The sequence below is a fragment of the Saccostrea echinata genome, unplaced genomic scaffold (assembly GCF_033153115.1).
Source record: "Saccostrea echinata isolate AGI-Se365-2 ecotype Australia unplaced genomic scaffold, CSIRO_AGI_Sech_v1 ptg000014l, whole genome shotgun sequence".
Lineage (NCBI taxonomy): Eukaryota > Metazoa > Mollusca > Bivalvia > Ostreida > Ostreidae > Saccostrea > Saccostrea echinata.
The window spans coordinates 14,871,861-14,886,303 of NW_026889763.1; the positions used below are offsets into that span (position 1 = coordinate 14,871,861).

Genomic DNA, 14,443 nt, shown 5'->3' on the forward strand with positions numbered 1-14,443 from the left:
CTTAATTTATAATATTCTGCAAGCAATTATATATGTGACAAAGTTTATAAAAACTCGGACAGTGTCCGACTTAAGATCAAATTGCTAAAATTTACTGTCCGACTCAAGATCAAATATTGAGTCGTTGCGTCCGAACTTGAATTCTTCGAAATAGAATAAAATATTTACCAAAAAAAAACATACATATTGTGTATTTACAATGTTTAGTGCATAATATACGTGTAATTTTAACTTTCAAATTAAATTCTTTTACACGATGTGAAAACTTTCATAAGTTTGATCGATCAAAATATTGCCAGGCGGATCTTCCAATTTCCTGGTAATTAGTGCTTTTCGAGGTCAAACGTCAAAAAGACTGCAATATCGTCATTTTGAGAATGAAAGACAACTCTTAATAGATTAAGAATTGCTTGATTCAGTCGATCATGATAGAGGATGGATTCATTATAGGAAGTCTGTTAAAAATAGCATCAAAATTGTCCGACTCTAGATCGTGTCCGACTCTTAGATCACTCTACCCTAAGGTCTAATTATTTATTAAACCGAGTTTCTTTTTATTAAATACGACATTCGTAAAAATATCAATTCATTATTGTAAACAAAACAGCGATGCAAGAGTGTTAAGAATTCGATGACAAACATTATAATTCATTATAGGAAGTCTGTTAAAAATAGCGTCAAAATTGTCCGACTTTAGATCATGTCCGACTCTTAGATCACTCTACCCTAAGGTCTAATTATTTATTAAACCGAGTTTCTTTTTATTAAATACGACATTCGTAAAAATATCAATTCATTATTTCTTGAATGTCGAATTGTCGAGTAGTAATATATCTGCAAAATTACATTTCGTGTTGGACATAAATTCATGAGTATCTTCATACCTCGAAAACAACGAAAATTACCCCCCCCCCCCCCCCCACACACACACACAAAAATTAGTGATTTCACAGTATGTTATTTTGTATATATAGCTTGGCCCTGCTTTTCGCCAACTTTAAAGTTTACAATATCACATTCAATAGAGCTTACCGGACAGAGAAGAAACTCTTAATGAACTGTAACCTCATTAGCAGATCACACACAAAGGTCTACGTTACTTAGAAAGTAGAAATATTCAAACTTTAACGGTTTTAAGCCTTTGAAATGCACTTTCTGTCATTTTAGGAGAGACGAACTTCTCAAGACTTTTTAACCACTCTATGAATAAAAATTATTCTATTTTAAAATCGTATAATACCGGTAGTATACATGTATGATTCTACTTACTTACTTTTTTACTTACTTATTTAATTGATGACAAAGTCTGTCTTTTAAGCATTTAGAAGATGATCAGTTGCATGTATCCATGTATTTTGATTAATAATAATAAATCATTAGAATATATTTGATGTATACAATTATATTTAATTCGATTTTTGTCACAGTTAGTCTCCATTCCTCCTATCCAATTTCTGAGACTTCTTCGCTGATGCTTAAAAAATTAAACAGGGCAGGTAAACGTATGATATTGAGAACTAGCTATAAAAGCAATAAAAATTAATACGATTCAGGATTAATGAAAATGAATATACATGTATAGTCACCTTTTCTCACAAATGTAATTCAGTTTGTTTGTGCAATCCACGTCATTCCAGTGCCACGAGTAATTGATTCCAAACGAGGCACAGTCCTCATCACTAGCATCGTTCGGTTCTCCAGGATACCAGTCTGTGAATGTCACGTCAGATTGAGTCGACATCCAGACCCAGTGTCCTTCCGCAATTAAGTCGGACATCCACATCCAAAAATCAACTAGAAAACGTATATTAAAGATTATGATGTATTGAAATTATTTAACAGGAGGTCCTTTGGCTACAAATCTCACCTGAATCCCCATTTCCTCCTGACAAATGAATTTTCATGAGTACTAATTGTGCCCCTTTATTAGCCGACATGATTTTATACTTTTATTGAAGAGGAATTTATTTTAAAAACTCCTACAAAAGAAGTCTCTTTGTCTGGCATTGAATTTGAATTTAAACAGAACGACGACGTTTTATCAATTCACAATATATTCATTTTCATTCACACAGTGATTTCATGAAATATATAGATAACGAACCATTATCAAGTTCAAAAAACTATTGAAACAATACAAATCGGGAGCAGAGCAAACACGGACCTCTAAAACAACATTACAAGGAGCATACGGGGGTGTGACCGGTCTGCAGGGGGTGCTCACTCCTCCATGGCACCTGATCCCACCTCTGATGTTTTAGAGATCCGTGTTTGCTCTGCTCCTGATTTGTATTGTTTGAATGGACTTTTAAGCTTGAATACTGTTTGTTATCCCCATTATCTCCATATATTTCTGTTAATATATTTCCATATTAAAATTTGACCTTTTTTGTTTTGTTTTGGGTTTGTTTGTTTTTTGCCCAAACTAGTCCCAGATGTCATATTTCAAGAAAACTGTCTCCATACTAAATGTTTTCTTATCTAAAACTTGAAAAATTCTGAACTTATTAATCTAGATCTAAAGTTGATTCATGGTCCTTGCTCTTGAGTAATAGGTATGTAAAAATGACGAAAACTTTATATATTTTTTTTACATTGTAGGATTTTTATTACTGACTGAGAAAATCCCTGCAGTATAAAAATTCATATCTCGGACAATTACCAATCAACTGCCCAAGATTCTTATTTCTGTAACCATTATTAAAGGCACGTTATTTTGATTTAGTAATCGCAATATTTATTACAAAAATTAATTTAGATAAATCTGAAAAGATGTTCGCAAAATGTTTCATTTTTCACACGATTTTCAAGCAAACATATTTCCCTTCAAACCTCACTAAATCACTCCACACAGGCTTGAAAACTAGAGCAAATCACAGCAAGGTCGTGTTTTATGTAGGATTTTATACATAATGTTCTATTTCTATTAATTCAGAATACTTTAATTCGTTACGTTACCTGTCGACTGCCTTCCTATATCAAACAGGTGGAGACGGAGGTAACTGTTCTCTTCTGCCGTTTCCACTTCTACCAGTTTAGCCTCAAGGGCTTTACAGTATAGCTGTAATATTTAACCATATAGCAAAATTGAACGGCCACCAATGTAGTGATGGCAAGTCACTAAAATGAAAGGAAGAATACCTTAGCTTAAAAGTACTGATCTCAATACAATAATATAATGTTCAAATTAAAGCAATATGAGCTGCATTTTTGAGAATTTTATTTTGCTGTTAAAATGTGCTGTTATGATAAATTTGTATGTAATTTTAACCTTTATGTTCAATTAGACTAAAATAAAGGGGTTTTTTTTTTTCAGAAGAAAGGTTTCTGTACTATGGAATGTATAGTATTATATAAGAAAACAATATTGTACAGGACGACAATAATGTAGTATTGCTTCAATCAAAGCTTCTAAATAGTTCTTCCTTCGCAAATATGAACAACAGAAGTTTATAAATGCTCTTTTTTTCTGTCATTGAAATTGTTAATTACAATTTTGCCACAAAATTTTCAGACATTAAATTTGCAGCTCATATTGCTTTAACTAATCATGAAATTATTAAGGCTTTCAGAAAAGCTGTCATATAAAATGAGTTTTAGTGTATGTGTGACCGGTCGGCAGGGTATGCTCATTCCTCCATGACACCTGATCCCACCTCTGATGTTTTAGAGGTATGTGTTTGTTCTGCTCCTGATTTGTATTGTTTAAATGGAATTTTGAGCTTGAATACTGTTTGTTATCTCGATATATTTCATTTCAAATACAATCATAGAATAACTGTACTCGAACAGAAATAAAGCAACAGTTGGATATAATCAAAATCAAATTATTGTGCAACAGTTCAGCAATTAAGAAAAAAGTTGTATAGAATCACGTACAATTAAGCCATCGAGAAACGGAGTACCCGCGCTACAATTATGTTACATGGTATTGTTTCAGTCCAAGAATAGCATTTCTCATGTACTTAATTGACATGCAATTGAGTGTTTACTGCATAATCAATACCCACTGCCTTGACTTAGTAATCAGACTTTTTTTTGTATTTTACATCTTTCTGTCAATTTTTTAAACTGACTCCATTCTATCTTTGCCACCTATCGTTGCCTTTGATTTTGAGAAAATCCATATCCTTTCTCTACAATGAAATTCTTTATAAACAGATGCCTGTCACTTAGCCCAATTATACCCCTGACCATCACCATATCACCTTGAGCTTCCAGTATGGTCTTAGTCCTACTTATGTTACAACTTTAGGTCATCAGCAAACACAAACAAAACTTTCAATTCATTTCAGTCTACGGTTCCAAAATATGGCCAGGACACAGTTTCAATATCTCACTGTCCAGTGACCTCACCTTTAAGACACAATCTTACGTCAAAATCACGACACACATTTGGATTATGTGTAAACAGGGTTACACAGGGGTTGCTAACTCCCCCATGGCACCTGATCCCACCTCTGATGTTTTTCAGAGGTCCGTATTTGTTCTGCTCCTGATTTGTATTGTTTCAATGGACTCCTGAGTCTGATTACTGTTCGTTATCTCCATATTTCATCTAGTTAGTCACAATTTAATCTAGTTACGTGTTTGAAAGTTATAGCCAACACATTTGTAACAGTGGAACAGATAGCTAGACGGACGGAAAGGAAAGTTGATTGTGCCAAAAACTAAAATGTCCCCTCCCGTTGGAAAAAAAACTCTAATGTTTGTTTTACATGACAACAAACCTCATTTTAATTAAAAGGGTCAAGTATATGAATGTTTACTAAGTCTTATCAACTTCAGAGGACATATTGTTTTAGGCACGGTTTTTTAGTCTATCACAAAGTCATACCCGATCCTCTTGATTGCTAAGAGTTCAATCTGTTGTTTGCTGTTTTTAATGATCCAAACGTCAGTTTAATGCTTGGTTTCAGATTATGTCAAAGGTCGAGTAATAAGATAGTAAAATGGCCTCCAGGCTACAACTCTGAAAGTCTTAGTTAGAATGAATTCAAACTTTAATATGATATAGCCCGTGACCTAATATTTTGTCCAGACCTTGACCTAAGGTCATATTTTATATTAAGGTCACTGGGAAGTTAGGAATTGAAACTGTGTCCGGGCTATAACCCTGGATCTTTTTCCTCAATCGATTCAAATTTGACCATGTTGTTGACGATGGTTAAGATATTTGTCAAAATATTAAGTCAAGTTCTTAAATTGAAGGTAAAGGTCGCCAGGAAACCAAATGTTGAATATATGATAAACAATTTTCCTGAGACAATGAGTAAAATTAAATATAATCAAACTAGTATATTATGCTCTTATCCATTGCATCTGATATACTGTAATATTGTTTCATGTACATGTCGTCAAGGCCATATGAGTATTGTCAGGAGTATAATTAGGGAAGATAAGGACATCCATACTTTTTATTTAAAAAAAAATCTCCTTATGTCAAATGATAATAAGACTCCGTCCATCCGTCCGGGGCTCCTGTGATGAAGGCTTAACAAGACGATCCGTGATGGATCCAGTCAGCTGGACAGGGACCAGCGCTGATAACAAACACTTCAACAGAAAAAAATGAGTGTGGAATCAGTATTACATATGTGTGAACTGTGGATGGTAATTTATATCTCACTGTGCACGGATATAAAAATGTTTACAAAAATTCCAAATTGTAAATCATATTTAAGACGGAATGTAATAAAAAGAACGTACAAACCTGTGGAAAGGAAAATTAATAATCGTAAAGTCATTTTCTGAAAGGCATACGACACAAAACTTCTTTTATCTTATCTGGATTGTTACCGACAACATTTACCAAGTCAGAAGAAGAAAAAAAATGATAGATTATCATTATGTTATTTTTTTAAAGGTTCTAACTTAAATCTTAGAAAAGTAACTCAGTCGTTGACTTTTATTGCAGAGATACATGTTATTTCTTCTTTTCATTGTAATTAATTTTTGTGAGTGAGACAAAATTATAAAAAATGATCGAATGGTGGTGATTATTTAGTTAGTGAAACCATATTACAGGTGAGTTAGGGTGAAAGAAAACTGTCTATTCACTTTGTGTAAATAACTGATACTAACATTTACAATACGTGTTTGTTGTATTTCAACCACTGAACAGTTAATATAATCATTTCATTGTGTTTTGCCTAAATATATTAAGCCGTTTGCCTATTACTTTTTTTTCTATAGCTATTACTTTAAGATTTGGATTACAGTTTTCGTGTGGATGGGATTATTAGTCAAGTTGTTCATTACAGAGCTGCTACAAGATACAACATACAAGATTTTATTAGTCCAATTTGGGCCCCCGGAGGAGCAAAAAAAAAAAAAAGATTTACAAACATGAAACAAAAGAAGGATGAAGATCAAAATGATAGAACAAACCTGATCTTAAATATAATGAGCAGTGCTTAATTGTATAATGATTGATAAATGCATCTACAAGAGATATACTGAATATACTACATATTGTATATGTTATAATGATATATACACTGTAATAGTCAAATAACTGGAAGGATACATATATGCATATCAAAGAACAGAAGAGATGATATATTGCCATTCCTACATGTATATACATCCCCAAATATATTTAAATTTTTCAGTTAAGGTAGATTATTTAGGAATGTTGCAGGTGATCATAGGATCTCAGGGTCTTCATTATTCATGAGCCATTGTAATTGATTATCATATGATAGGGACTGAAAATTTTTACATTTATTATTACAAATATTTATGAGTTCAAGTCTTTGTACACTAAAATGAGGACATACAAGGAGAAAATGAATTTCATCCTGAATCTCCTTGTGATCACAAAGGTAGGTAAAATCTATTCACTAGCAAATAAGTTCCCCGTGAATTTCACCTAAAATCCCAACTTGAAATTGACTTGAAAATAGCACAAAATAAGATTGACCAATTTTTTCCTCAATTTTCTTGTTTTTAAAAATTTTAATTTGATAACTGACTTAAATGTCATATATCTACTTATAAAAAATTGCTTCATTGCTCATGTATGGCTAACTACAGTTAACTATAAGATATACTATAATACTTTGATACTTACTTTCATACTTTGATTTAATTACTTTGATACTTTGAAATTTTACTATGAAACTAAGCCCCTAAATCTTACTTTTTGTAATTTTAATTTTTCCATGTTAATGATGTAAATTTTGGCAATACGTGAGTTTACAAGTAATTTTTCCTTTAACGTAAAAAAAAGCAGTTAAAAATGAAAGATATCTACAAAAATTTGAAATTTAAAGTAAAAAGAAAAAAAATAAGTATGGTTAAAAACTTTTGATTTACTGTGAGGACTTTCATACTATGATTTACTACGGTAAAAGCTTTGATACTGTGATTTACTATGGTAAAATCATTTTTTGATACTAATGGATATGAAGAGGAGTAACTCGAGTTATCGTATGAAATAATTTGGTGTCTCTATGGCCTAAGTACATCAGTCCTCGGACATGCTTCACGGGATATCGAAACTCAGTGGAGTAAGCTTTGACGTCATAGCAAGTAGCCCTACTCAATACGCAAGTCAAAGGTCAGGTTTAAAAATTAACTCAAACTGAAAGAAAAAAAAAACCGACTGGGTAGATCTGATGAATTTCCAGAAAGTTTACCCCAGTCAGAATAGTACATACCGTGACAGGTAAATCATCTTTATAAAGGCGAAGTAAACTTGTCAATATTTGTTAATATATTTATTTCATTTCATTAACTATTTAAAGAACAGTGTCTTGATAATATTCAACTTTCACTTTGCTACTGTTCCAATACGGAGATAATACTATTTAGAGAAATAACGTAACTTATTAATTAAATCATTAGCATGCTCTTTTTACAAATGTTCGGTTATTTACGAAAAACATAGTCATAATGGCTGAAATTTATCGATATGTAGAAATATTTTAAACTACTGCTTTACTTCTCATAATCATTTTTTTAATATATTTTGTCCAATCTTTACTAATGAATTAAACAAGCGTTGTGATAATATTGCATAAGCAAGCTTTAGTTCCCTACCGGTCACAGTATGGGCCGTAATTACTAACCGTCGTTATCATGGTACGATTTTAAGTAAAGACAATGCATATATATAAATATTCTCTTGGGAAACTGAAATACCAGAAATAGATAGGGAAAAGAATATTTTTTTCTATATATTATTGATTGATTGTATGTAGTTTTTCACTCATATAGAGACGTCACCATATAACGGTGAAGGGCTTCAAATTTAGACCTATACTCGGCACTTAGGGTCGTTGAGCAGTGAGGGTTCTTTATCGTGCCAACTCCTGCCGTGACACGGGACCTCGGTTTTTAAGGTCTCATCCGAAAGACCCGTGACTTTCACTTCTAGTGCCGGGCGCTTGGCAAAGTCACTACTTGTGTTTACGTCATAGGTTTGACGCGGCGCGGCGAACAAGAATCGAACCCCGGCCTACCGATCACGAAGCGAACCCCTTCCACTAGGCTATCGTGACCGGTTTCTATATACCTACGTATTATGGAATAGGGAATATTCCGGATAGGGCCACTTAATTCACTATCGCACCATCGAGGGTCGATGGCGCGAATGCGATGAAGATGGTGCGATGGCGCGACAATGTGATGACGATGATACGATAGTACGATGGAACGATAGTGAACATCGCTTCGTCGTCATCGTACCATTGCGCCATTGTCATTGCACCATCGTGTCATTGCTGTCACGCCATCTTATCATCGCACTATCGCGTCATAACATCATTGTCATCGCATTGTCGTGCTATCGTACTATCGTCCTCTCGCTATCGCGTCATCGCACCATTGCTTCATCGTTATCGCATTACCGCACTATCGACCCAAACTTCGATGGTGCGATGGTGCCATAGTGAACTACATAGCCCTATCCAAATACCATAATATTTTCTTTCAACAAATAGTACGCTTACTGAAAATTAAGAAGACATGAACATGCATGTTTTTAGAAGATTAAAGAAATTTTTTGTAATTACCTTCCTAGTTATGCTATATACGACTTAAGGTTTAATAAATAACGTATGTTCATAATCTTTTTTCTTTATCTTAGAAAAAATGTTAGTGACTGAAAGCTATATCAAGACAAATATGAAAACCTTACTACAAGATTTTAGACAACCAGAGTAAAACAATTCCAAATTCATTTTAGAAAAAAAAAACATGCAGGCTAAACTGAATGATTACTTCAAGATTTTAGAGGATCAGAGTAAATCAGTACCAAATGATGCCAGACAGATCAGGTATTGTAAATACATCACCAGATTTGCCTCTCATTTCGGGAAAGAACGTTGTCAGGTGGTGGGAAGTACAATAGAGGGAACACGACTCAGATCTCACAAAGATGAGGGGGACTTTGACTATCTTATAATATCGGGAATCTCAATTCCTGTGGAGGCGTTGGAACACAGAGATGATTTGCAATGTTTTGTACACATACGTGTGGATAAATTGAATGTTTTCTTTTCTGATGATCTTGTGGTGGATGGAAAATACCTTCATAGACGAATTCTGAAAGGTCTTGGTAAAGAAGCTTTTAAAATTCTGAGAGGGCTATCCCCTGTGCTCACAGCCCCAAGAAAGTCAAAAGGAAAAGACATAGAACATATGGAATTCAATCGAGAAGCAAAACCCGGAATGACCCAAGAGCATTTTGCTGGTTTCGAAATATCAAATCAAAGCGAAAACACATCTAAGCGTAAACATTCCCAAACAGAACCAAATGGGGAAGCAAATTATACTTTTAAGGCACCACTGAAAAACATTCTGAAAATGGTTGACAAAAAGAAAACGGGTGAGGATACAAAAACTGACCTGTTTCAAACCTTCGATAGTTTGATAGATGCAGCTTCTTTATCTGAAAGAGATTTATCTGCACCGTCGTCAAAGATGCGAAAACTAGACGCACAAGTGTGTAACACAGAGTGCCAACGTGGTTATGACATGTCCTATCAAGTTGTTAAATATAATTACAAGAGCAGCAAGGATTTTATTGCCGCCTTTCCCCTGAGAGGAAAACTACGGTGTCTGGATGAATGGAAACATAGAATGATGAAAAGGAAAGTGATGTTTTGGCCAAAGCCAGAAATCATAGAAGAAATTTACAATTCCGAAGTGTATGTGGTAGCCAAGGAAGCAATTATAAATCCAAAGCCTTTAGTTGACTTTTGTCTGGGATTTAATCAAGCGGAATTGATTTTAGCAAAATCCCTGAGTCCTAATCAGAAGCTGTGCATACTATTATTAAAATCTCTACAGAAAGGTTTCCTTGAAGGTTTTTAGCTCACCTGAGCCGAAGGCTCAAGTGAGCTTTTCTGATCACATTTTGTCTGTAGTCCGTCTGTCCGTCTGTAAACTTTTCACATTTTCGACTTCTTCTCAAGAACCACTGAGCCAATTTCAACCAAACTTGCCACAAAGTATCCTTTGGTAAAGGAGATTCAAGTTTGTTCAAATGAAGGGCCACGCCTTCTTCCAAGGGGAGATAATTAAGAATTTGTGAAAAATTAATGGCATCATTAAAAAATCTTCTTCTCAAGAACCACTGTGCTTGAAAACATGAAACTTATGTGGAAGCATCCTCAGGTAGTGTAGATTCAAGTTTGTTCAAATCATGACCCCCGGGGGTAGGGTGGGGCCGCAATGGGCGATCAAAGTTTTACATAGGAAATATACAGGAAAAATCTTTAAAAATCTTCTTCTCAAGAACAGCAAAGCCATGATTGGTCATATTTATATGGTAGCATCCTCAGGTATTGTAGATTCAAGTTTCTTCAAATCATGACCCCCGGGGGTCGGGTGGGGCCACAATGGGCGATCAAAGTTTTACATAGGAATATATGGGAAAATCTTCAAAAATCTTCTTTTCAAGAACAGCAAAAGCAAGATTGGTCATATTTACTTGGAAGCATCCTCAGGTAGTGTAGATTCAAGTTTGTTCAAATCATGACCCCCGGGGGTCGGGTGGGGCCACAATGGGCGATCAAAGTTTTACATAGGAATATATAGGAAAAAATCTTTAAAAATCTTTTTCTCAAGAACAGCAAAGCCATAATTGGTCATATTTACATGGAAGCATCCTCAGGTAGTGTAGATTCAAGTTTGTTCAAATCATGACCCCTGGGGGTCGGGTGGGGCCACAATGGGCGATCAAAGTTTTACATGGGAATATATAGGAAAAAATCTTTAAAAATCTTCTTCTCAAGAACAGCAAAGCCATGATTGGTCACATTTACATGGAAGCATCCTCAGATAGTGTACATTCAAATTTGTTCAAATCATGACCCCCGGGGGTCGGATGGGTCCACAATGGGCGATCAAAGTTTTACATGGGAATATACAGGAAAAATCTTTAAAAATCTTCTTCTCAAGAACAGCAAAGCCATGATTGGTCACATTTACATGGAAGCATTCTCAGATAGTGTACATTCAAATTTGTTCAAATCATGACCCCCGGGGGTCAGGTGGGTCCACAATGGGCGATCAAAGTTTTTACATAGGAAAACATAGTAAAAATCTTAAAAAAAACTATTTGTTAAGAATAACAGAGCCATGATTGGTCATATTTATATGGTAGCATCCTCAGATAGTGTACATACAAATTTGTTCGAATCATGACCCCCGGGGGTCGGGTGGGGCCACAATGGGCGATCAAAGTTTTACATAGGAACACATAGTAAAAATCTTTAAAAAAACTATTTGTTAAGAATAGCAAAGCCATGATTGGTCATATTTATATGGAAGCATTCTTAGATAGTGTACATTCAAGTTTGTTCAAACATGACCCCTGGGGGTCGGGTGGGGCCACAATGGGTGATCAAAGTTTTACATAGGAATACATAGGTTAAATCTTTAAAAATCTTCTACTCAAGAACAGCAAAGCCATGATTGGTCATATTTAAATGGAAGCATCCTCAGATAATGTAGATTCAAATTTGTTCAATTCATGACACCCCCCCCCCCACAACCACTTTTATATTTAAACTTTTCAACCTTTCAAGATTGAAGTGATTTCTGCTTTTTCCTAGCCATAGTGCTCAGGTGAGCGATGTGGCCCCTGGGCCTCTTGTTCAAAGATTTTGACGACTTTCCACTGGAAAACTGCATTTTATCACAAGTGTGAGCAGATTGATCCCGACCTATTTGATCGCCAGTCAACATTGTTGTTGCCTCTTAACATGGTCCTGTCTTACATGGTAGAATGTTTAAACAGGGGATATTTACGGCATTACTTCATAGAAAGCAACTTAATAGCTCACATTTCTCCAGCGGAAGCCAGTAGAATCAGTGCCAATATTCAAGAAATTATAGAGAAACCAGAAAGCGCATTCAAAGTTTACTTTGACCGGAAAAAATGTGAAGAAAAAGAAACAACAGTGATTTCAAAGGAAGAATTGCTACAAGTAACACAACACGATTCGGAAGCATCAGGAAATCTCCAGATAGATAAAATCATTGACATGTGGAAACAACTTCAAGAAGCCTCCGACAGAAATAATTCTAAAATATTCACAGCTATTCTGGATACCCTACGTCTGGTTATAGAAGAAGAGACGGACCATGACTTCAAAAAAGCCCTCATCTCTTTACAAAATGGAAAGGTGATTCCAGTTTTAGCAGTTGCCAGAAATATCACGAATGTTAGAGAAAAGCAACAGGATTATAATGAAATAGCATCGAGTACATGGCAAAAGTTACTTTCAGAGAGACGTTGATTTTTATTTTTTACCCTTATTGGAATGTGCTGTTTATAAATGAATTATTTGCCTATATATTGTCATAAATAAATGTAAAACTTGAAAACTTGGGGTGGTTTTTCATAATTGACAATTTGTCAAAAAGTTAAATTGGTTAACGAAACGAACTCCGCGAAAAAAAATTACAATATTACAATATATTTAAATTTCTCCATTTATAGTAAGCACAGGTACTTGTGGACAGGACCGCGGTATTATATTATAATACCGCGGGTATGATTTTTTTTTACTAAAACGTTAATCCTGTGTTATTTTTTATTTTTATTTTTATTTATTTTTTTTTTTTTTTTGGATTTTTCTAATGGATTACATTGTAAATGTGTACTAGAAGAATAATTTATGAAAAAAATACATAAAAATATTTTTTGACTTGTGGGGTATATTCGGGGGAGGGAAGGGGGAGGGTTCCTGTCCACAAGTACCTGTGGTTGATACTCTAAAGAAAACGCTGGCATCGCTGTACCGTCAAGAAAAGTATTTGATGTCAAATCAGAACAATATATTAACGGACTTTGAATCAAACCATAAAACAATGTTGACAAGACATCATTACCATCAGTGCCAAGTTTCATGTCTGTTTCTTTTTACTAATGAAGAAGTAGTAAAACTTTATTTTTTTCCCCTGAAAATTTATATCAATACTACAGTATTTAATTTTATCCCAGTACATGTATACAGTTGCTGAATTTTACTTTGAAATACAATAACTTGAATTATAAATATATATAGAGAGAGAGATATCGTCTTGAATTTTTTGACGTTTACTACTATAACGTACTCTTTCAAAATCTCCTACAAGAACATCCTATTTTACACACACATCATCTGAAAGAAAAATACGTTTCTTTCCTAGTACTATTTCTAGCGTTTTCAAATACACATATTCTATGAAAAATACTTTTATCATGAAGATTTTTTTTATGTATTAACATTGCTATTGAATTGTGGGTTTTTTTTTTTAACATTTTACAGTTCGTAAGCGAATCATGACCTATTAAACATGTTAATTTTATTTCCTCGTAATATTTTTATTGAATAAATGTTGTTAATTGTTTGACAAAGTCATACATGTAATTTCTGTTTTTTGGTCCACGCCTCGATAAAATTAAATTGGTATCTGAAAAAAAAAACAGCATTGTGATTTAGAATCTATAAGACTACTGTGACAGGTTTTCTTATGCTTATTGTTACAGCTGATTTTAACACTAGGTTTAACTTAATTTCTCTTAAAATTATATTTTGGTATTTTTCCTATGCTCATATGGTTAAAAAACCATTTCTGTAAATTTATTTTAATGCAAGTACACACCGATAGTTCAATTCAATTCATTTCACCTTTAACAACCATTTATTGTATAAAATTAAACATTATTATTGATATACTGTATATAGAAAATTATTTTTTGAATGCATTGGACTTTTTTTTAAACTAAAATATGTTGTTGCAATTAATAGGCCTTTCTTTATGAAAGTGTCAGAATACCAATTGTGAACAATGTGTGTTTTCGGTGTATGTCATTTTTGGGCAATACTGGTGTGTCACAGTGGCCTAGGGTAGGAATTGAATTTCTTTTACTGAATTTTATGACGTTTCAAACCATCATGACGCATGTAGAAATTTTTAAGTGTTCAATATTCAAAGAGTA

General features: G+C 34.0%; 1 protein-coding gene across 1 annotated transcript; it reads left to right on the forward strand.

Moving 5' to 3' along the window:
• The first annotated feature begins 408 nt into the window (after nt 1–408).
• On the forward strand, nt 409–12,757 carry LOC133186518 (uncharacterized). Its single transcript, XM_061321753.1, has 4 exons — nt 409–524; nt 9,211–10,315; nt 11,450–11,463; nt 12,117–12,757. Exons 1-4 carry the CDS (start codon nt 426–428, stop codon nt 12,753–12,755), a joined length of 1,857 nt encoding a protein of 618 aa, XP_061177737.1. The 5' UTR covers nt 409–425; the 3' UTR covers nt 12,756–12,757.
• The last annotated feature ends 1,686 nt before the right edge of the window (nt 12,758–14,443 follow it).

What these genes read in the sequence shown, in the direction of transcription:
- LOC133186518 (XM_061321753.1), top strand. Translation starts at nt 426, where the DNA reads ATGATAGAGGATGGATTCATTATAGGAAGTCTGTTAAAAATAGCATCA. An exon ending in TTAGATCACTCTACCCTAAG is followed by an intron (nt 525 to 9,210) that starts GTCTAATTATTT and finishes AAAAACATGCAG; the next exon opens with GCTAAACTGAATGATTACTT.